At 29.5% G+C, this 25,376-nt stretch overlaps 3 protein-coding genes across 4 annotated transcripts; 1 reads left to right on the top strand and 2 right to left on the bottom strand.

Moving 5' to 3' along the window:
- Positions 1-54: 54 nt before the first annotated feature.
- Positions 55-4,015, bottom strand: LOC130446579 (zinc finger protein weckle-like). Its single transcript, XM_056782936.1, has 2 exons — positions 3,111-4,015; positions 55-2,020 (listed from the first exon to the last, which is right to left on the bottom strand). The coding sequence occupies exons 1-2, from the start codon at positions 3,485-3,487 to the stop codon at positions 1,285-1,287; spliced, it is 1,113 nt and encodes a 370-aa protein (XP_056638914.1). The 5' UTR covers positions 3,488-4,015; the 3' UTR covers positions 55-1,284.
- On the bottom strand, positions 3,655-24,553 carry LOC130446573 (neuropeptide Y receptor type 2-like). Its single transcript, XM_056782923.1, has 6 exons — positions 24,520-24,553; positions 20,164-20,467; positions 16,441-16,619; positions 15,036-15,179; positions 14,284-14,484; positions 3,655-4,020 (listed from the first exon to the last, which is right to left on the bottom strand). The coding sequence occupies exons 1-6, from the start codon at positions 24,550-24,552 to the stop codon at positions 3,700-3,702; spliced, it is 1,182 nt and encodes a 393-aa protein (XP_056638901.1). The 5' UTR covers position 24,553; the 3' UTR covers positions 3,655-3,699.
- Positions 5,715-14,305, top strand: LOC130446548 (structural maintenance of chromosomes protein 5). 2 transcript variants are annotated; one of them, XM_056782883.1, is made up of 6 exons: positions 5,715-6,138; positions 7,217-7,542; positions 7,611-8,065; positions 8,962-10,097; positions 11,252-11,954; positions 13,114-14,305. In XM_056782883.1, exons 1-6 carry the CDS (start codon positions 5,866-5,868, stop codon positions 13,335-13,337), a joined length of 3,117 nt encoding a protein of 1,038 aa, XP_056638861.1. In that variant the 5' UTR covers positions 5,715-5,865; the 3' UTR covers positions 13,338-14,305. The 2 variants fall into 2 exon arrangements, with proteins under 2 accessions (XP_056638861.1, XP_056638868.1); XM_056782890.1 differs by having other exon boundaries at positions 5,723-5,760; positions 13,114-14,288.
- Positions 24,554-25,376: the final 823 nt, after the last annotated feature.

The following is a 25,376-nucleotide window of genomic DNA, read 5'->3' as shown; positions in this document are numbered from 1 at the left end:
AGGAGAATTAATACATTTATTGGGTTTATAAGGATATGAATCAGTCAAATGAAATATTAAGTAACTCAAAAATATATTCTTATAAAAATCAACATTCAAGTCTTAACAGTTTTCTTGTTAGTCAGTACAAATAAAAAAATATCAAAACTTAATATCAATCAAAAAAATATTAAACAAAAATTTATATTGACTATTCTAACAAAAATAAATATTGAAAGTGAAAGCACAGCTCTTATAAACATTTTGTTACTAAAACATAATAAAAATATATGCAAATTACTTTTTAACCCAATTAAATTAATACTTGGAAATTTCTGAAGTATGAAGTATCAAAATTTGTGATAAATAGAGTAGTGATTTCCAAAAAAAGAATACTTTTTAATATGAATTGAATCCTAACATATAATAATTTTGATTCTCTTATTTATTTAACTCTAATATACTGTAACCATTTATCTTTAATGTAATTGAAATAAAATCATAATAAACAATAGGACAGGAATTTATTTTGGTGGTGCTTGGAAATTTCTTTTGCTCTATTATAGGCTACAATTTCTAATTAAAATTTTGTTCTTTGAAAACCACCATATAAACTATTTTAATTTCTTCTCCATATTATGGGATATAATATTTTATTTATATATTAATGTAATTTTTCACATTCTTAATCTCAAAACTGAAATTTAAATGCCCTGTTTATAGGAGCAGTGATTTCGATTTGAAGTAATCAATGTGCTATAAAGATACTCAAAGCGTAGTTAAAATATTGCCAGTCTTAACTTATACATTTCAAATGAACATTAATTTTATTTTTTTAAATTAAAAAAAATATTTGAAGGATTCTCTCCTCTCATTTTTAAGGCTCCTACTAATTGGCATAATGAAATTTTCATTATTAGAGATTTCATTCAACATCCATATTGCCTAAAAGATCGATTTTAACCTGCAGCAGAAATAGTGCTGTTTCTTATTGTCAATAAACAATAAATAAATCTAAATAGAAAACAATAGGTTTAAATAACTGTTACCAAATACATTCTGCTAAAATCTGCAAAGTGAGGAACCTGGGTTGGTGAATCAAGAAAATGCTGAAAATAATTATTAGAACCAAAGAAAAATGAGAAGAGAAAATGCTGATAAATTGGAAAAATCAGTCGAACAACAAATAATCAATAAGTCAAATATATAAAAATATCAAAAAACATTTTAATTATCTCGAGAATGTAAATTAGAAAATCCCAATTTTTTTTGTATATTTCAGTATACATATATCTTTATCCAAGACTAATAACTATGAAATATCTGTAAATGAGCTTCGTATTCAGGAACTAATACTTCTTTGTAACAAATATCACAGATGGTTTTCATGAATTTATAGTTATAGTAATAATAATTTGGCCTATCTTTCAGGTAACACAAAATACTGTTTATGCTGGTATTATAATTGTTATTAACAAAACTAAACGGAAATGTTTTATATTCCTGTTCCATATCTAAAATATCATCAAACAATCTGTCCTCTGCATGACAGTCGAAATGTTTGAATAACATTTCTTTAAATGCAAATTCTGCACTACAAAGATGGCAAGCAAAAATTCTTATTTTATGAAGTTGCATATGTTGCTTAAAAATGAATTCATCTGGGAACCAAGTATTACATAGTCGACAAAAAGGTTCATGGATATACAAGTGTTCAGATAGCTCATTTTCAGTTTTATAACCACTACCGCATTTGGGACAAAACAATTTGGAATCTTCTATCTTGGAATTCTTACTAGTTTCTGAACATGATTCAGTATCAGATGTGACAAGTCTTGATTCATTTTTTTCATATGTTTCATTACCATTTTCAAAGATCACTGGAGATACCTGTTCTTTCAATTTTGTGTCATGAATTTCAAAAATAGGTTCCTTTTTTACTACTATATCTTCACTATCGATTTTCTTTTTTCTTATTATTTTCTTCTTCCTTAGTTTATTTTTATTCACAGTCAGTTTTTTATGACTTGATTCTGCTATACTGTAAAATTAATTTTTTTTGTTAGGTCATAGTATACAATAAGCCCCCACAAAATTTGTTTTTTGTGGCAACATAAAGAGAAATTTTTTCAGAATCAGTTAAAAATAAATTTCTTATTTTATATTGATAGTGATCTGAATTTGGTTGCCTTTTAGTTTTCTAATTGGTATATTGGGTTTGATATGCAAATCCACAACTCACAAATGATTATAAGCTTATAATAATCTTTATAATGAGATTTGTGATCTTTTGCCCAAAAACCTATATAATTCGTTTCATTTTTCGATTTGCTTTTGACGCAGTTGAATTTGGAATGAAAATGTATCCTTGCCTATTTTATGATGATCTGATAATTTCTGAATAAAAATATGTAATGTGAATGTTAGAAGCAGTGATTTTTATTATCCATCATTTATTGTTAGAAAATCTGCCGAGAATATTGGGTAGGTATAGCTTTAATCCTAAAACATTGCCGATTTTATGATTAAATCTAATTTAATTTGTGGTTTTATGATTCTTCATGTTATTACTTCTTTATGTGGTATAGTTAAATGTTTTATTTTGATGGGACGAATTGTTATTATGGGAATTTGAGATAGCTGCCATACTGAATAACAAAAGCAGTGTTATTTTTTTATTATCTGGAGCATGACTTCCATACTAGTTTGATCACCTATTACTTTTGGAGCAATAAGTGTTTTTCCTAATAGAAAATGTGTAAAAATAAGTATTTTATTGAACATGAGTTCAAGTAGGATAAATAATGATATAAACTTGTATTTGAGTGCCTTGAACTTAAATATTAACTTCTGTTTCAATAAATTTGAATCAATAAATAAATAATATTAAAAATTTTTCAACAGAATAATCAATTTCATCAATTAATATAAATTAGTCTTGACATCTAATGCCTTTGTCTACTTAAAAAATATTTATTTTGACTAATTTCGTTTTTGAACATCATACTGAAAACACTTTTTTAACTCACTAGAAAAAATTAATATATTTCAATCCAAAATTTCGTAAATATTAAATTAAAAGTACAGTGTTTAAAAATTTATATAATAATTTAATATATATAAAAACTTACCTTTCCAAATCCTTAATGGCAAGGCAGCATATTTCTTTACTTTCATTTTGATCATCTTCAAAAGATAGTTTAACACTATGTTTATTATCACCAATTCGGATTATTTCGTCTTGTCCACAAAATATTCTAATATTTTCACTGAGTACTAAAGATTCTGTTGGTAAATCTTTAATATTAAATGTATTATATTTTTTACAACATTTTTTAAGATCACTTTTTACCAGTCGTTTGGTCGTTTGATGAAATTTTATTAAACTGCATGCACTTGCTTCTAACAATTTATGGATAATTTTATTCTTCTTATGCCAACGCCAATAATGTATAAATAGTTTTTTCAACTTTGAAAATTGTAATAAACATATTAAACAACGTACCATTATGTGAGCAAAGCTAATTTGTGTGCTTCCTCAAAAACTTTATGATTTGAAAGAATTCCTCAAAACAATGTTTTTTAATACATAATTATCACAGAGCGTAGATTTCCAAAATGAGCTGTTTTTGGCGATCTTAATAATTATTGTATAGAATTAAAACAATATCAACATTGACTTATAAAATTATTTATTAAATATTATGCATAATTGACTATTTAAAGATGAGTGTTTATGGTTTTTTTAGTAGAAAGTACGGGTTCTGGATCTTCTGCGAGATGTGGATTATGTTTTCTTTTAAAAATAAGAAATATTTTCTGATTAATATTCTGTTCTGATCGGCCTGATTTCTTTTTATGAGTTGATTTAGCTGCCGATTGTTTCATACATGATGCACACATCCATTGAGCTATCTTGGTCGATTTAAACTCTTTTAGAAATCTTTCGTTTGTTACTCCATAAATTACTGGATTGACAGCTGAATTGATGAAAATTAAATATTTTGAAATGCACCATAATATATAGTACGGTTGATTCAACTAAAAAATTGTAAATTGTTTAATTTCAGTATAATTACATGGAAAAACTCTTTCAACAAATGTTTGTTTTTAATTTAAAGCAACCTGATTTTTATTGGCAGCAAAAAGAGGACATATGAATATTCACAAAATATACTAAATTTAAAGAAATCTCTTCAAATAATTAGTATAACTGTTTTCAGTAGTTTCTCATAATTTATTTAAATAAATTTCAAGTAACTTTAGCAAATGTGATACTTATTTTTACGTTTATTAATTTATTTTTTCATAATAAGATATATGATAATGTATAAAAATGTCCTTAACGAAAAATAATTTCCTATATCTTGGAACAAGTTAGTCCGAATTATTACGATACGTTGAGGAATATATTGTTTGTCAGTTGCATGGTATTTATTTCATTAGGAAAACCTCAACGATAGTTTTTAAATGGAAAGCAGTTTATTTTTCAAAGTAGGTATTCCCCGAGCTCGACTTTAGATATAAGCTTGCCAGAAAATATAATCGGCTTAACCCGATCATGATCTGAATGTTCGTAAAGTAATCCGGATCCTATTCACTGTTGTTCTGAAATTGATCGAAGTAATCAGGATGTAGCAGTATTATTATATGGTTACATCCGATCTTTTATATCCTAGTATACAAGTTTCCTTCATTTTTGTGAACTTTAAAAACTATTTATTCTCACTATATTCACATATTCTGTATGGATAGTACCTATCCAGCTCGGTTATATATATATAGTATATTGTCGGCACCTTAATAGTGGGACATTCTTTCCCGTTTAAACTTTCTATAAAGGGTGCATTCCACTAAGTACTCACGACAATCACGTTCACAATCACGATCTCTCTCGTTTCACTTTTGAGCATTGAGATAAATATCAAGGAATAACTAAACAGATAAAATAAAGCGAAAGCGGTTATGTTATAATTTTTATGTTATTGAATTTTTTAGTGGAATGTTAAACTGATTTAAATTTAATCTAATCAAAATATCGATAGTAAAATATTTGGTGGTGCGTCAATAAGATAGATTCTCATGGTTACAATCTCCTTTGCTTGACTTTTGAAAATTTCGTAAATTATATTAACGCTCGCTTCGACCCACTTCTTGACAAAGGTCGTTATGACGTCTTGAGTGACGTTTTCGCCGCGACCACAAAGATTGTATAGAATGCACCCATAGAAGTATTACACATATGATCAGGGCATAGTTTCCGAAGATTATTTCTTATGATTATCTATGAGCAGCGAAATTGATAGGCATATTGTTCTTGTACTTTTCGTTCAATATAAAACTACTTTATTATTATATTATATTATAAAATTCGAGTAATTAGATTGCTAGTAACTGTTCAATACCAACTATTAAGCGACTAAAATTTATTACCCAACTGAATAAAGGTCTATAAAGACAGAAAAATGAGAAATAAACGTGAAGTATCAGGGAAAAATTGAAACATAAAACTAAAGCAATGAAAGTTGTTTGTAGTTAGGGTTTTGAAAATATCATTCTAGATTAGGTTCTGCAATCAATTGATAGGTGATTTACCTGATCTCAGATGATAGTTTTCGAAAAGATCAATAGAAACACTAATATTAATCAATTTCCAATAATGTAAATGATGACGTCATAAAATGACTCTGCAACCAGTATTATTATTAGATAGTTCTTAAAAATGTTTAGATTTTGTATTTGGCGGTTATGAAAATGTCAAATTTGCGTTAATAACCTTTTGTAAGTAAAATATTTATTTAAATTTAACGTGAAGATTCCAGTGATAATTATCAATGCAGTCATTTTGATAAGACATATTTTAATATGACATAAAATTTCTGCGTTATGTATCAACCTGGATCAATAAGGAAAATAGAAGTTAGAAACTTCGTTACTTATTCTCATGTTGAGTTATATCCTGGACCAAAATTAAATATGATAATAGGACCTAATGGCACAGGAAAATCAACTATGGTTGCTGCTATTATTTTAGGTCTAGGAGGAAATCCAAAAGTTGTTGGTAGAGGTCATAAAATATCAGAATATGTAAAACACAATTGTGAAGTTGCTGTTATTAACATCTCACTTCAAGACAATGAAGATAATAAATTTATAAAGGTGAATGTAAACTATATACTAATTTTTCTTTGAAATAACCTACGTCATATTGGACGGTATTTTGATGATTTAAGCAAATTCAACATTTCACCCAAGACAAGTACAGCTAAAACACTTCAGTTATTGTCTAGCGACAAACAACAAATAAGAGATAATCAAAAGTTGTAAAACTGAGAACAAATTGGCCTTTAGTCAGAGTGATTATGTGATCAAACCTGCCCCTTATATGTTAAAAAGCACTGGAGAAAATGAAAATGTTTTGTACAAAATTAATGTGACGAGCCATAAAAATCAATAAACTTTCACTATTTATTTTCAGTAATTTACTATAGTTGCTTTCAGCTTCCAAATGTATATCAACTACATTATAACTTTTCATTTCATGATTATATTTATGTTGTTATTTTTATTTATTTACTGTTGGGACACGCCAACTTTTTAAGCTTCACTTCATAGAACAAGTTGCCAAATCATTTTTAGTTGGGTGCTTTTATTTATACATTGGATCTTTTATAAGAAAATTTTCTTCATTTGCATTAAAACCCTATACCCTACAATTTTAATTAATATTTTAATCACTAGTCACTTTATTTGAAGTTGAAAAACTCCTCAGTTTGAGCCTTTGTTTAATGTTTTTAAGTATTTTGAAAAACTTTTAGGAATTGTTATATTTTATTATGAAAAACAACTATAATATAGATTATAAGTTGAAATGCTGAAGGTTACATTTGTGTATGTGTTTATTTGATTATACCATTTTTTAATTGGCACTATATATACACACTTTACACTACATCTGTATTAACAGTTGACAATCTGCTTGAGGACCTTCTTATCGATATCAGAGGCTATGATGAATGGTTATCATTATATGTGTTGGTATATAAGTAGTATAAAGTATTACCAGAACTTTCAACATTGTTACTCACCTGTAGGGCAAATTTTTACTTAAAATTTCATGGTTTTTCTTTATGTGATAAGTTTCTTTTTAAATGAAACACAAAAAAATCTTGGCGAAACGTTGTTTTATAACAATTTATTTTCAAAGGAGAATATTTTATTTGGCAATGTTTTTTAGGTGACCAGAGAATTTGATATTAGAGATAGATCAACTTGGAAAATCAATGGTAAAACTGTTAAGTTGGATGTTGTTTTACAATGTATTAAAGAATTCAATGTTCAAGTTAACAACCTTTGTCAGTTTTTGCCACAAGACCGCGTACAAGATTTTGCCAAAATGAACAAATGTGAACTTTTAAGAGAGACACAACTGGCTCTTTGTAGATTTGATTTGATTGAGAAACAAGACATTTTAATAAAAAGTAGAGATCGACACAAACAATTGCAGGAGTCAATTGATAATAATCAAAAGAAATTGCAGGACTGTCAGGATTTAAACTCTAGGTATGTAATTGTGAAAATGCACATTTTAATGTACTTTAGAATAAGTTTTCAAAATATTATTTATACAGATTAGAAGGGAGAGTTGAAAGTTTCAATAAAAAGAAAAAGTATACTGAAGAAATTGAACACATTGAAAGGAAAATTGCATGGACCATGTACGAAGGTTCAAGAAATCGATTAACAGAAATAAAAAAAGACAAAAAACAAGCACAAGAAATATATGACAAATATAAAAATGACATGCAACCTGTTGAAAAAGAAATGTCAGATAAAAAGAAAATGATTACAGAAGTACAGCAAAATAATAATAAAATTGCACAGGCAATAAAAAATTCAGAGTTGTTTATAAATGCAAATTTAGAAAAAATTGAATCTGTTAATGAATCAATAAAAACACTGAATGATGACATGGAAAGAAAATTGGCTGAAATTGAACAGTGGGATGAAGAGATTCAGACTGCTGTGAATAAATTAGAAGACATGAAAACTCTTCAAAAAGAGACATGTGCTAAAAGCAGTGAAAGTAAGTTGAATACAGTCTTATATTCATGAAAATCAAAAATTTTGTTTATTTAAATCGCTTTTTTGTTTATTTTTTCGGAATTATCTGTTACTACAAACTGGTCAGTAGAGGATTATCCTTTTGAACTTTTCTTCATTCATTGGTTAGCCTCAATATTCACATGGTCTGAGTGCTTTTGGAGATTGTCTAGCTAAAAATGTCAAAAGCTCTAATGGAATTAACAATTTTAAATACACCAAGGGATATTGATCATTATACTTAAAAGATTTCAAAAGTATTGAGATATCTGGATGTTAATTATTTTAGTACAACTTCATAAGTGATTATAAGAAGTTTCCAAAATAAATATATTTGTTTCCAAATTTACTTGTATAATGCTGTTTTCCTACTTTTATTCTGAATTATTTTCTTCTATTGTTGATATGGAACTTCATTGGTTTGTGATACATCATCTTAGTGAAGTTTATATAGGATTATATCAAAATGTAACTTGAGAGTAGGACTCTGATTAGGAATGTGATTAGTGTAAAATAGAAGTGGGCCTTCTTGTGGCACTCCTGTTTTGATTTTTATAATTTTCGAATGTGTAGGAATGTTTCATTTTATAATGAGTAACTCTAAATACATCTCACCTCACCTTATCAGAATTTATAATGGACAAGACAAGCTCTTATTCAATTGTTATCAATATTCTCAATTATTTTAGCATACTTGTACATTTTTTTGATAATTGTATCATGGTAGTTACATTTTTGAAATACAGAAGATCATTTCTAAATTTACGCTATTTAATCTTGACAGTCATTGAAAAAAAAGTAATTTATCTGCATTATTATCAATAATGCGTGAAATTGGCTTTTTATCGTTTCTTACACTTTATTAATTTTCCATTATAGGTGAAAAAACCAAACAAATTCTTACCAATGAAATGACGAAACTATCAAAATTTCAACAAACATACCAAGATAAAAAAGATGAATTACTTCAAAATAAGCAAGAAAGCATATTGAGAATCCGTGCTCTGGAAAATGAATCAAAACAATTGGAAAATATTAAACAAAACCGCCTCCAGTATCTTGAAAGATTGAACCCAGACGCTTACCAAGCTGTTAATTGGCTGAGAAACAATAAACACTTGTTTCAAGGAGAAATATTTGAACCTATTATGCTAGAACTGAATGTTATTGACAATCGACATGCAAAATATTTAGAAAATGTAATACCTTTAAGAGACAGAATAGCATTTACTTGTACTCATAAAGACGATATGAATTTATTGATCAAATCTTTAAGGGAGGGTAAACAGTTAAGTGTAAATGTGGTGCACTCTTGTAATAAAGAGAATAATTCCTTTGAACCTACCATAGCTATTGAATGCTTAAGAAAATATGGCTTTTACACTTACATGAATAGTTTGTTTACAGCCCCCGAGCCTATAATGAATTATCTTTGTAAAACATATCATTTGCATAATATACCTCTAGGCGATAAAACAACAGATAAATACTATGAGGATCTGCCAGGAGAAATTAAACAATTTTTTAGTGAGAAATATAGGTATATTGTGAGTGTCTCTAAATATTCAGGTCAAAAGAGCATTAGACAAAATGAAGTAAGTTCGGATGGTAGCTTTTCACTAACTATGGATATAGTTAAAATGGATCAGTTGAGGGGACAAATAGAACAAATAAAAAGAAGCTTAACAAATTTTGACTCTGAAATCCGGGTTCATGATGTACAGTTTGAAAAGTTGAATGAGAAATTGAATGAGATCAGATCAAAATTGAAGGAAATTCAACAACAGAAACAAAATGCACAAACTATAACAACTAGGGTAGAAACACTGCAGAGGAAGTTGAAAGAAATGCAACAGCTTAAGAAAAGTCCAGACGAAGTTAGGATTGAAAGTCAAAGGAAAGGTGAAAAATATTTGAAAAGCATACCTGGGATATATTCTGCTATGCAGAAGGAAGTTGTCAAACTGCTAGAGTTGGAAAAGAAAAATGCGTTGAATATCCGAAAAATTGGAGAGGTGAGTGTTTAATTTAATTTAATAGTATTGAAAAATGCTAACTATGGTTATTTTTTCACTATATCTATTATATTATAAGGGGGTGAAATTAGCAACCCTTCCTTTATTTCATATCAAAACTTTTATTTAAGTTTTATGAAATAAAATTATAATTCAAAATCATTGTTTTATTTAAAAATATTTTTTATTCATTAATATTTTTTGGAATTGAGAGAAAAACAGTAAAGATGTAAAATGTAAAACGATTCATAATAAATGCTGGGAATAACCAACTATAGCCAAAATACATTCCCGATAAAGCATACACTCACATTTTGTCTATGTTAATCAAAGATGCTATATAATGTCACTGTCATTGTCAATGACAGATAACACAATAATTCATTTGAGTTCACTTGAAGTTGCCATTATTGCCAAATTGGAAGATGGCTGGACTGAAAGGCTTAATCAGTTTAATATAATGCAAATTTTTTGTAAATACTTACTTGATGACTTAATCTTGGTGAGCATGGCAACAAATGTCAAGAAAATTTACACAGCTAAAAAATTGGAAAAATTTGTCCCAAGACTTGTATGCTATTTCAATGAACAGACGTGTACTTATTCAGCAAAATGAAAATATTAAGATAACTGGAGTCTTGTTGATATTATAAATTGTGCCTACATGTCATGAATTGCCGTACACGTTTAGAAAAAAAAATGAATAAAAACCCAATTTTAGTCACCATCTTTTAAGGGTGATATCTCAGAAAGAGGTGGGCTGAAGAAATTTTGTTATAGGAAAGAACCATCTTAATTTCATACAAACAACCCCCTGTATATACAAAATGTGTAGTTTTGTATATGCTGTCAGTTTTATGAATACCGATTTACTTTTTCAAAACATACTGTTCTGTCTATTCTTAAAGTTAAAATTAATGCAAGATGAAAGTCCTTTGCTAGATATTTCATAACTATATGCATATCTTTTGATTGAGAGAAATTAGTGTTAGTACTTTTTAGTGCTTTTAATAATATAAGGTACCTAAACAAATACATGCAATTGAGACAGTTAGACTGTTAGTAGTTCTTTCGTCAAACTTGCTCTTATAGAACCCATTGTTTCCTAGTATTCATTTTATTGTCTTTTGAACTTAATTTATGTTTTGTTTTAGATTCGTAAAAGGTTAGCGTACTTGGAAAATGAAATCAATGACAAAAAACAGCAATGTAGAGAATCTGAGGAAAATTTGAACCGCATAAAAGAGGTATATAATGATGTAATGGAGGAAGCTAAAGCGTTGCTAGTTAAAGCAAAAGGACTTTCTAATGGATTGACCCCTGCTGATGATGGTTTTGATGAATTTAGATCTAAGTATGAAAGTTTAACAAGTGAAATAGATGCACTGAATGTACAAAAAGAACAATTGCAATCTCGAATTGCATGTTTAAATGTAGCCGATGATGGAGAAATGAGGGAATATGAAGATAGACTCAAACAGATAGATGAATTTAGCGAAAATCTACAAAAGTTGAATGCTGATATGAATAAAATTACTACCAAGATGGGGAAGTGGGAAGTAGAATGGTTGAGTCCGTTAAAACAACTATTATCTGAAATTAATTTGAAGTTTGCTACTGCATTTGAACGTATGGGATGTGCAGGAGAAGTCGGTATTTGCACGGGGGAAAATGATAAAGATTTTTCTCAATATGGTATTAGTATAAAAGTTACTTATCGTAATGGTGAGCCTCTGCAGGAACTAAACTCAAATATTCAGAGTGGCGGAGAAAGGGCAGTAGCCACAGCTGCATACATGTTAGCATTACAAGAACTTACACCAGTGCCCTTTAGATGTGTAGATGAAATTAATCAAGGTAAGTGACTGCTTTTGCTATATGCCGATAAACCTCAGTTATCATTTGTCTGCTTTTCCTTGTTACTTGAATACATGTTAAATTTTTTTGTTCATAATACGGTATTTTTATAAGGAAGAGCTGACTGTTAACTAAAATAAAATGCAGACATGTATATATATATATATATATATATATATATATATATATATATATATCACTTTTGAAAAAAATTTCTATGACTTCTCAGTTTTTTTTCAACTCTATTATTACTAACTTCTGACGTCATATGAACCGACCTTGTCCCACCCTGTCCTTATTTTTTACTTTTTAGTGTACTTTTAGACCTTTTTAAAGAGTGGTTTTTGGAAAATTTTTTTTATATCATTTTTACTTTTTAGTCTTGTAATTGTATTACTTAGTAAAATTTTGTAATCAATATTTTAAATATTGTTCTATTGCTCACTTCTGAACTTGCAATAAAAATGGCCATCAGAGATCTTACCTTTTAGAATGTGATCAGAAAGCACAATATCAATTTGATCATGTCTTGTCCACAATTTGTCTGAAAACCTTACACAATTGGTTAAGATGTTTCAACTTTACACCATAAAATCATGAAGAAATTTCTCCATATGCAATATTAACTGTAACCATCGGGAGTAATGCATGCAAAATTTCAAGTTGATTGGTTAAGGGCAAGTTTGTTAAATACATACTTATTACAAAATTTTTGCCATACAAATAGAAAAATAGTGTGAGTTGATTAAAGTGCAGTAAAAAAGCAGGCGCAAATTTTTTATATTCATTCGATATTTAATGGCTGAACTTTTTACTTCTTTTTACCACTGTTTAAAGCTGTTCTCAAATAGCATACATACCTATCATAATTTAAAGGCTATTTTTTTTATTTGTCATGATTTTTTGTCGATCTTTATTATAATCTAATATCATGATATTTGATAGTAAATTAGCAGGTTATTGTAATAGTAATCTCTTTGAGGTATATATCTCTCTATATAGGTATTCTTCTAGTCCTGTACTGTGTGACACAAAGATGTTAATATACCCAATTAACCCTAATTTGTAAGAGATAGAAAATTAGTGTTATAGTAGTAGTATAATAAAACTAAAACTAATGGTACTAAACAGTGTTATTTTTATAGATATTTATTTGCAGGAATGGATGCTAATAATGAACGAAGAATATTTGAATTGGTTGTAGACAGTACCTGCAATGAAGCATCATCACAGTATTTTCTAATTACACCAAAATTAATATCACATTTGAGATACGCCCCGAATATGGTAATACACATTGTACATAATGGACCATTTGTTGCTCCGGATAAAAAGTGGGGATTTTCAAAACTATGTAACCCACAAAAGATTCATATTGCGTAAATGTGATTATTCACATAGTTTTATTGCATATGATACATAAAGGTGTATTTTTTGTGTTTTTCACAATGAATGTATTTATAACTCCAATTATTTTCCTCAGAAGGATTTCTACATCAAAATGTTAATTTGCAATTACATTGAACTGCTTGTATCGTAAACTTTCCAAAAATTAGGATTTTCAGTTTTTTATGATTACACCGACAACCAGTCCAAAATTTGAGATGATTGAGGTAATAATTATTTTAATTTTAAGTACATAAAAACTTACTTAGGATTAAACAATCAGAATTTCTTGTAATACATTTACGGTGTTAAGTCATGGTTACATTTCGTTTTGAAGTGTTTAATTCATGACAAATTATGTAGTGACGTTCACAATCTGCAGTTGTTACTTTTTGTGCATAATTTTGTGATTTACCTCTTATTTAAAGCTATTGCAAGTTGACCAATTTTGGATTGGTAGCTAATTTAATCCATTATTATAACACTCATTTGTTAGAGGTATCTTTAAAAAAAATCATGTCTTTATGGTAGCCTCTATAGACGTTTTCAGAAAGTCCCTACAACTAGGGCATATATATTTGAGTTGAATAATTAAGGAAAACCAAATCCTTGAAATGGCAATTTTGTGGCGCGATTGGATTTGATATTTTCGATATATTCGAATTCTTGGAATAAGAATAATTTTTAGTTATCTGTTTGATATCCATTTTACGATAATTTCAGCCAATAGGAATTTTTGTCATCTTGGTCTGTAAGTACAACCTTTTGTACAGATGTCTCTCTATTATCACTGTGAAATTGTGATATGAATCTTATTAATATCACATTTAATTATATATTCTACATTTTGTACCTATATAATTTTTTATGTAAGAAACTATTTGTGATTTTAGATTCTTAAGGAAATGTCTATATATGTATATCTGTTTTTAATAAAACTTACTTGAAATTTTACATCATTAGTAGACGCTGTAATTTTCTTTTCCTTGATAAGTTGATGTCTATACATGATATAACCTGTGAATGGTAATCTACATATCATAAATACAATAGTTACAATGAACATTGTAATAGCAGCTTTCTTCTTATAATTCATGTGATGATCGCTTAACTTCTTTTTGGTAATTCTCTCATATTTGTCTAACTAAAAAATATATTAAACATCCAACAAAATTTGTAACATTTGTATCAAACATTAAGACTATTATTAAATACAAGCAAATATAAATTTTCGAACAAAATAGTGTTTCATCTAAGTAAACACGACAACAGTGTTTGTGACTTTAAAACGAGCTTCATCTTTATCTTTATAGCTTACGTACAATGTCTTAATATTCCTGTAATTTTTTTTCTAAAGCTTTTTCCGAGTTATTATTAATTATTTATTTAAGAAACAACTCTTCAGATTCGAAATAAATTCTAGAGAAGTAAATTCTAGATTGATAATATAAACTTAACAACTAAAAAGGTTAAAAATGCAATACAAGCAAAAACTAGTTATATATACTAGTTAACTAATACTAACTATAAATGAATTGGAACGAAGTCTTTGCCAGCTAGATTATGAGCGTTCTCGTAGTGGAATTGTGGCAAAATTAAACACCAAAGTGTCCTATCTCTAATTTAATTCATATTGCAGTGAAATTATGGTCAAGTACAATAGAAAAATTTTAATTCAATCAATACTCTACTTACTTTTACAAAGATCGAAATGTAACAGATAAGTTGAATTGTCATAGGTAGCCATACCATTACTGTAATTATTACGTACCAATAAATATTAATTACCAGGAGGTTCTCTGAGCAATACTTTTCTAAAAAGTTCAACCATTGACGTTCCTTAAAAATATTTTTCGTTCTAATAACCGACAAATGTTAATCAAAATAAATTCTTTCAACTGTTGAAACACAACAAACCTAATCTATAAATGCGTTTATTAGTAGTTATACTGTGTTAATGTTGAGTCATCTATATTTATATGAGCAAATGGTTACATTTTTCATTTTTTTTTGTAGCCATATGAACATCAATTACACTTAAGACCTAAAATTATGCCCATTTTAATTTGAATCTGAATTTGCGAGATCGAAATAAAAACGAACTTCATTAAAAGATGCCTTGGTCCCAAACATATAAATCATAGCACGTTCTTGCGTCTCACAGGGTTAACTGGAACTATACTACAATCGTAAACATCGAAGCAATTATTCTCAGCTGAAGAATGAACAAATCAGACGATACTTTCAAGTTTTAACTTGTCACACTCATCGATCAAATATGAACATGCGCCCGTTTCGACCTTCGCTCGACATTATGGAAGAGAAATTAGTTGAAGTGTATTTTTTTTGAAATTTAATGAATGGTAGTGGTACATGGAAAATTATGCTACCATTGAAGGTTTCATGTACCTAAGTTTTGCTGGTCGTTAAATATTCTATTTCTGTGGAAAGGAGGAGTTGTCGTAGAAGTTTAATCCTGGTGAATCCATTTAATTTAGACAGGTGTAGTTTACAACAGTTGTTTAAGATACCTTAAACTATCGATTGTTGTTGTTCTATTATTTCATAATAGGGTGTTTAAATATTGAAGGTCACTTTAGTCAATTTCACTTATTTTATTACTTTGAATAAAAGACACTCTCAGCTTTCCATCACAGTGCATAAGGGTTCTCTATACCTATAATTAACCGTTCTGAATTTATAATCACCCTAAGTAGGAATTTTTGGAGCCGTTGCAACAGTTTACCTTCAGTCTCTGAAGACGATAACTTGGTTATCGAAACGCGCGTCAGACAGTGTAATTGTGAGTGTTGGTGTAGTGATTGTGTAAATAGTGTGTTCATTATAAACAGCCTACTCAATGTTGATTTAATTTTTCATGGTAGAAATGAATAAAATTGAATAATATCACCGTTTGCCCACTAGAGTCCATATAAATATAGGCGACTCACTCTGTAGAAGTTTTTTTCCGATATACTTACTATTAAACCAATTTCACTTAGTAACAAATGTATTTTATTCTTTTAATTATGTTTGTAAGAAATATTTCTTTGATGATAACACATATCAGGTAAGTATATGTCGAAAAATTTTTATATACCTTGTATTTTCTGTTGAATACCATAGGTAAAGATAATACCAAACCAATAATCCACATAATAGCTATGAGTGCTTTGGCTCTTTTTTTGGTAATTCTTGTTTCTTTTGGTAAAACGATTGCTGTTAGACGATCATAAGTAACTGCTGACATACTAACAACACTAGCCAATAATAGAGAACCTACAATAAAATAAAAGTATATGACAACCTAAGATTACAAGGTTTCAGAGCCTATTTATTTAATAATAACACCGACTGAAAGAACAATTATGTCCTATATTCTTTTTGAATGTAACTAGTTTTGATAGTTTGATTAATTCTTTCGTATATTGGAAAAAATCTTAGGAGGTAGTTTGGTCTAATTAATACATCCTGTAAGATTATCTGCTGTTTCTATCTCCACTTATATTTCTTTGTTTCAGCAATGAAATTGGGTGTCCATCATATTTACAAATAACAACTGTAGTTGACCTTTTTGTGACATCCCCATAGGAAACATCGAATATCCGGTCCTTATTAATATGGATTTTGTTTTGGAACTTCATCATCAATACCATGACATTTTTTAGATACACGTTCTTGCTTAATCCACGCTATGGATCAAGACGGCATCAATATGAAGCCTATATAATAAGAAGCTGTTGAATGCAATTTTGGTTAGTTTAGGTCGAACCAGCCTATGCAGAAAGTGGTAGAAGAGGTGTGAAGATATTAGAGAATCATCAAAACATGACATCGGATCATTCAAAATTTTGGAGATGCGGTGAAAGAATTAAAATCATCTTAAAAATAATGATGATTATAGATACTACTGGGTTAGAAACTGTAGATTTTAGAAGCAGCAACATTTTCTAAAAGAAAGACAACAGAAAATCAGTAGTGGAAGTAACACGTGAGAATGAGCCCTGATCCTTTACGTTCTAAGAAGCTTTATCTCCTGTGGAGTTTTGTAATGCCGTTCTGGAACGAAATTTGATGCTACCAACAGAGGAAAACAATGAAGATGATCTTTATGGCAAATTTGTGTTGACAGACCTTTTTAGGACTCACTGATTATTAAATCCGAATCTATAGAAAAATGATGGATCAATTTTACTCAAATTGAAACACGATATCCTTTCGGCTATCAATAGAATGTCTACGAATAATTTTGATAGTTTTTCGTCTCATTTACAATCATTTCGTAAAGTTGAGATTTTAAATTATTTATAAAGCCTTAATACAAAATTGCATACCTCAACGAATAAATTTGAGCATTATAGAAAATTTTATCTCTTTTTGAGGTCGAAAGTTTCCCTTTCTTAACTAACTCCATTTTCAAATCCTGATACCACTTGTAAACAGTCTCCAAAATTACTATTTCATAACCATAAACATTATGTGTTAATGAAGCTCTATGTTTTGCGACAGATACACAAAGTTTTTAGTAAAATATAGTAAGTTTGTAAGAACTTGCTATTATAAAAATTTATTCACCATATTTTACATCACATCTCATATCTCTAAAATACCTAAAAATGCAGACATCTCTTGGTAGCAACTATCGATGGATATGATAATCAAAGGTGTGGAAAATGATGTTGGAGATTTTGTGTTACGCATAGTGTTTTATAGTTCATTTTCTTTGCTGAGAACACTGTTGAATGAATAACATATTTCGATATGCTAGAAAAATATATTTTTCCTCAGTTGGAAACAGATTTAAATCACTTCATATATCAGCAGGGAGATGTCCCACCACACTGTGAGATGATTGTTCTTATTTCATCTGCATCGTCACTTTATTGTGGCTCTTGATGATCATCTGGATCAGGATCAGCATTTTCTTGCTAGGTTTAGGATACAGCTTATTCCATGCTTTTTCCAGTGTGGTGTCTTTTACGGAGGCCCAAGTATCCGCCGCTATATGGACGGCGTCTTTTAAATTCAATTTCTTGTAACTATTTAGCACAGATTATTAACCATTCTCCACATCTAGAAGCAGTATTTGAAGCAATTGCTTTCTTTAGAAACGTTCAAACGTTTTTATCCCATTCTGGTCCACATTCCATTGGTTGTAGGACTGATGTCACATTTGGCGGAAAAAACAACACATTGAACTTGCCATCATGTGAGCATTAAACAACGTCTTATGGGTGAGTTAGTGCATTATCTATGAGTAAGAGCACTTTACCGTTTGAACCTGTTTTTTGTTGGTGTTTTTTCACATGTGGGATAAAAACGTTCTCATTCCAGTCACCAAAAAATTTTGTTTCCATGCAGGAATTTTTTTGATTTTTGTATACAACAGGGAACTTGCTTATGCCCTTAAAATATCTAGGCTGCGCAAACTGTGGCCGTAATGCTGGCTTTATACACAGGCCTTTTGGAAACAAGGGACTTGGTTGGCAGCTTTTTCCAGCTGAGATCTGTTTCGTTCGCATTGTAAATATTCTTGGGTTCAAAACCACCAGCTTTGCGAAATTCTTCAAGTGTTTTCTTAGAATTTTCGTCACATACTACATCAGTCTCTCACCTTGTATGTCTAGTTCCCTTATCCCGTTCCTGGATTTAAAGTGCTGAAGCCAGTCAGCTGTAGCTTTGAAATTAGGATCACCAGTCATAATTTGTATATATGCAATGTTTTTTCATAAATGATCGGTCTGTTAATGGGTTGCTATGACTCCTAATTTGCATAAACCAAGTGCAGCTCCAGATTTTCTGCTGATTTCATTGTCTTTCTTTTTATAGTCTTCACTGTTTGGCAACATAGTCTTTGATAGTTTGCTTTTTAATGTCAGAAATCGTAGAAGTGTCTACATCGTACTGCCGCGCTAAACTAGCCTCACTTATATCACGATTTAGCTCTCCAATATTTTAAGTTTTTATGTAATTGATAAAGCTACACGTTTACGCTTTATTGACATTATTTACAACAAAAACAACTTAATTTATCAGCAAATATAGTAGAATATGTAATCACAAAAACACAATCACAACTTAACCAGCGAATGTATGATTGTCGACAATATAACGATCTTCTGTTTTGCCATAAGGAATTATGGGCGCTTCTAGTGTGAAATGCTCAACTGCAACGAGCGCTACACAGTTTATTACTGATATACATCCTCAGAGATTGATCGTCCATACTGGATCTAACGACTCTGCGTTACATCAGTGGCTTCTAAGGTCACCGGATTTCACTCTATCTAATATTTTTGTGGGGGTTTGTAAAAGACACTGTTCATATCCCTTCTCTACCAACAACATAGTTTGAACTGAAGAATCGTATCAGAGCAGTCATAGAATCTATCACTGGAGATATTAATTTGAGTATCAAATAGGCATATTAAGCACCTATAAATGGTATATAAAAACTTTAATAGTTGCTCTTTTATGTAATAGTAACACTATGTCCATATGATCATTAGTTTTAAAAATATAAACCTATAAAATTAGTTGATTCTTGTTAAAACGCCCTATATATCCCCTATTTATAAGTTGAACTCTCCAAGCAAAATGAAACATGTGAACAGTCCCTATGATCCTGTGCTATTTAGACTGGAAAAATCCAGGGATCGCAATTTTGACAGAGGAATTTATGATCGGCTCGGAAAGGCACTAGAATGTTCTATCTACACGTATATAAATACAAACACTACAAGCAAGTGAATCATTACAGTTTTAGAAGTCGTTTAATTTAGCATATTGTCGTTATATGTACCACAACTCTTTTGTAACTTACATTCTATTGGTCCTTCACCTTTACAGCCTACGACTCCTAACTGGTAATTTTGAAAGAAATCGTATGTCAGTACCACCCAAGGATGGATAGCTAGTGATAGTAAATCCGCTACTGCCATATTTCCTATTAGAAGATTAGTAGCTGTACGTAGTTTTATATTTTTACATAAGATGTATATAACCATAACGTTTCCAAATATACCAAAAATTACAACTGGTAATACAGCAGATGTCTTCAAAATTATTTCTATACAATCTTTGCATATCCAGATAGTATTGATAAATGGTATCTGTGAAACATCAATCTGAAAATATTCAAATTATAAGATACAACTTTAAAAAAGTTTATAGAGAAGTTTGTTGTGGTATTGACAGTTATATAGAATAACAGCAAAGGTTGGAAGATGCTTATAGCCTTACTTATAGCTGAAATATACCAAGAAGACAAGCCAAGTCCACATTTATTCAGTATAGGAATTTATATAATTATTAAAGAAATGAAAAAGGTAGGGTAGAGATACAACATATAAAGCATATAAAAGTATGGTTAAGAAGATGCTGTAATCTTTATCTTAGACAATAAGGATTACTTCTATATATAATTAAATCCTAGTAGTAGCAAATGACGGTAGAGAAGAGAAATATGATTGTGGAATCAGCACGGTACGTTCAGAAAATAAATTTCGGCGAAGAACATGCCAAATGCCTGTTAGTGGTTGTTTTCTAGAGCCCAATAGATCTTACGACAGGGTGAACTGATATACTGCGCTAACTTTTTAACACTTATGATCAGTGTACCCTGGCTAATTATCCTAAATGGATTGCCCCTTGATCAACGTTATTTATTTTGAAACTTAGTTATCTATTCACGCAAATTATAGACGACTACGTGATTTTTTTAGTGCACATAATCGTCCATTTGAACAGTGTATATATATATTTCATACCACATACTCTTTAAGCGAAGCAATATCACCAACTTATCAAGGAATGTGCGTACTTGGTGTATGATAAGTTCCAAATTTATTGATTCTTTGTCGGTTGAATGATTAACGGATTATGTGTGTACTACATAGTCTTGACTTAATTCAGCTACTAAATGAATTAAAACCACTAGTGTTTCCCAATCTTTTTTGTGCTATACCTCAACCAAGTCCTTCTAAAATTCTTATGCCCCCCTATATATACGTGATTTTTAATATTAAGAAATTTAATTGCCCAATTAAGAAACTTACATGGTAGGTTTTAGAAATAAATTACTAGGAATTTGTGAACGAAACACAAAAAGTGAATTTTCAAAACGTATATGAAAAACTAAAATTCAAATTCGAAAGAGTTTTAATGAAGATTTTAATTAGAAGCAGAATCTTCCATTACTTCTTCAATTACGTAAAAAATGATAACATTAATAAAAAAAAATTAATACGAAATCTACCACTAAATACATACGTGGCTGTGAAGAAAAGACATGCTTCTCAGACTCAATTGGCGTCAGTCAACTGACCCGTGACTTTAGAGAGTAATCTTGGCTTACAGTGCTGCTATTTGTTTAACTTAACCGCTTTCGAGTCGGATGGTGCCCTAGCCAGCATCTTTTTTTGCTAGGCATAAGTGGACCACAAATTCTTTACGTGTCGCCTCAGCTTACCCTTTTCAGATGTGAACAACTGCGTTGTTTAGCGAGACTTTAAAACGTCCGAAGGTCCACGCCAAAAACAGGAATTTATAATATTTCTTGGCTGTAATTATTTATGAACTAGCCGATCCCGCTGACCTCGTACTGCCTCAATCGATAAATAAAAGGGCGGGGTTGCTATAGACGAATTATTGAAGAAATACATAATTTTTACGTACCGTAGTATTTTAGGGTTACAGTAGATCATGTTATAATGTTAGTGTTATGTATTGATCTTTTAATAAAACATTTTTTTAAATATCTTTGTATAATTTGATGTATTATTGGTAACTGTATTTGATGTCAGTGAAATTTTAATATTACAACAGTAAACCAAGTTTTTTAATTTTTACATCAAATTCAACTGACGTTAGTCATAGCATACAGATCCATTTAAGGATATTTAGAACTTGTTTTTAATTATCTTAGTTTCATTAAAATAAATAATGGGAAAAATTGTTCCAAGCGAAATGTCTACAATTTTCAGGGTGTCAACTAGAAATATTTGATGTTAAGTACCAAAACCTTCAATTGAAAGAGACCCGAAGAGTAGCTTTATATTTTATTAATGCATCTAAATGTTATATTATTATATTATATATGTTATCGGCTTCTACATAAAACAACGATTTCTGAAAATCCTCACTTTTATTACTAATGTAGAAGTCAACTTTGGTTACAACAATGCAGTTTTTAGAATGAAATTTCATATTATTATTTTAACCAAAAGGTTAAGAAATCAGAAAAAGTATAATTTGTTAAAAAATTATTAACGATTATTAAGTCTGAATATGGTTCATTCAATAAATATAACAAACAATAATTATTCCAAAACATTAAAGTTTAATTTTTGAACGACTCAAACATTTAAGGTTGAAGAAAATTCTAAAATTATTAGTCCAGTGAACAATGGTAAAAATATGGTACCTCCTCAGATTTCCATCCATGCATTTGCGTGAAATTTGGGAATTAAGTTCTAATTACCCTTAACTTCAATATCTATTCCACGCCAATATGTGCAAATTATTGTAGGGGGTCAAAACTACCCTTTGTCAAAATTCAATAAAATAAATAGAAGAAAGTTGAAAAAACAATTGTAGGATTAAAATAAAAATCGCATGATGTTTCATATGATTATAATGTAAGTCTTAGTTCTACTCCAAAATGAATCTGCTCCGAAATTGAAAAAAAAATGTTTCAGTTTGTTTTAGGTCTTAGGTCTTAATTTTTGAACTAGGAAGTCAACAAAAAACTATTTTATATGAAAATTTATAATCTATTAGGCTAACCCTTATTTTAAAAAGGGGAAACGTTCAAAAGGCTCCAAAACAGTACTAACCACATGCTGCTGTGACCTTTCAAAGGTTATATCTTAGTTAATTCTGAGGTTGAAAAAAAAAATTGAAAATAAACAAAATTTTAATTGATAAAACTGAGTTTTTTGTTTTCTAGCAGTTTTAACGTATCTTTCATATTTTTAAGTTATTTTCAATAGAAGAAAATTTTTTTAAAAAGTTTAAAAATGCTTCCTTCATTGTAACCAAAATTTTTTTCGAAATCAAGCTCTCTAAATTATTCAAACTTTTTGATCCTATTATTTGTATTCAATTAAAGTGATTTATAATTTTATAATAGTTCATTTTAATTAGGATAGCAATTTAAAGGGTAGAAATGAGGTTTTGTTTCCATGGAATGAAGGGATTTTATCTTATTTTCGTAATTTACTTACTTCCTTCTTTTATGTTTTACAAAGGCTGATAAAGTCTCTTGGATGGTTTTTTAACTTTCTTTAAAAAATATGTAATACATTTTTTCGTAAAATTGCCCGCTTTCCGCTTAATCATATTTAATAAAGCAATACTCGTATTAAGTCTATAACCATAAAAAATTCTTTAGATTTTTTTCAAAAGATACATTTAATCTCCTTATAGTTTTTGAGTTATTTTGAAAAATCGATTTTTTGTAACAAATATTCAAAATTTAAATCACGAATAACTCAAAAAGTATTGATCTTTCGAAAAAACTTTGTGCTTAGAATGCTTTTTTTCTATCGATTTCTATGGTTAGTTTCAATAAAAAATTACTACCCCCTAGTTGAGGTGGTATTCACCTTCAGAGTAAAAGCACATATCGGCATGGGGTAGACTTTGTTTATTGAGGTATTTATTACCTATTGTTAAAATTTCATGCAAATCGATGTGTCTTGATGGAAATCTGAGATAAAAGCCGTTGTTCACGAAGCAAGAATTTTTATTTTTCTGTGAATTTTGAATAAGGCGTGATTTTAAAAAATCTTTTTCTACTTTTAGAGTGAAAATCTACAACTTTTTTAAGAAAAGTTTCCTTTTTTTAATCACACCCCTAAAGAGGTTAGTTGCATTCTTGAACCATTGAGCTATCGAGCTATTTTACATATGAAACTTCGAATGACAAAATGCTCACTAAATGATTTATTATACAAAAAACGTTATGAAGTTAGTAGAACGAAATTAATAGAATTACAAATAATATTATAAAATGACTACAATGCCAATAATTATTTGAAATAATTCATCACAGATGATTAATCTTTTTTATTATATATTGTTATAAAAATTGATTGAAATTTGGTTAAAATTTGATTGATAAATTCTGTATAAACAGAAAAACAACAACAAAGTAACAGGGTTGAATTCTACTTACATCATCTACATCTGTGTTATTGGTTTCGGACATTCTGAACAGGTTCATTAAAATCCTAAACGGAAAATTACAAATGTCGAACCGCGAACAAAATATCAGATGATAAGTATACTGTTTTACAGATTGAAATCGACGTTTCCATTAGGAGAAAATTGATTATTGTTTATACAACACTTTATTACCATATGTTTTTAAGACAAGCTTCACATAATATCAACATGATATAGGTATGTCAATTAACAAAGTGGCAAACTATGGTTGTAATCAGGTGGAAAACATCAACATCAGTTTGTTTGATACCGTATATTTGATTATAGTGATTAGTTCACAGAAGCGAAATTTCAAGTATGTCAAAAAGTACTGGGGGGATCAATTTTTTTCGGGGGTTTTCCGGCCTACAAAATTTCTTGCGCTATCACACCGCTCTTAGTTGAGATCAAAAAACCTAATAAAAAAGTTTTGCGCGCGCACGTTATGAGGTTTTTCAGATGAGTTTTCCGGCACTTTCGATACTTCTTACGAGGGTTTTCCGGCCTACAAAACTTCTTGCACTATTACACCGCTCTTATTTGAGGCTTAAACCGCACGTTACAAAAGGTATCGCGCGCGCCCGTTATGAGGTTTTTCAGCCATTTTTTTCGTTCGGAAGAACCCTGGCGCTGGCATTTTCATATCCGACCTGTGCTGACCTTAAGAAGTGGCGTAAAAATACGTAAAAATACAGGACCGCACGAATTGTACTGACTACACTATACACTATATTTTTGTTTCGACAAAACTTTTTCCAAAAACTTTATTCACAAAAATAAAAACAGTCTTTTTGCGCTTTAATTTTTAAAATCGTCCGGATTTTTCTA

Source organism: Diorhabda sublineata, chromosome 1 (assembly GCF_026230105.1).
Source record: "Diorhabda sublineata isolate icDioSubl1.1 chromosome 1, icDioSubl1.1, whole genome shotgun sequence".
NCBI classification, from domain to species: Eukaryota; Metazoa; Arthropoda; class Insecta; order Coleoptera; family Chrysomelidae; genus Diorhabda; species Diorhabda sublineata.
This window is presented reverse-complemented; position numbering and strand designations above follow the sequence as displayed.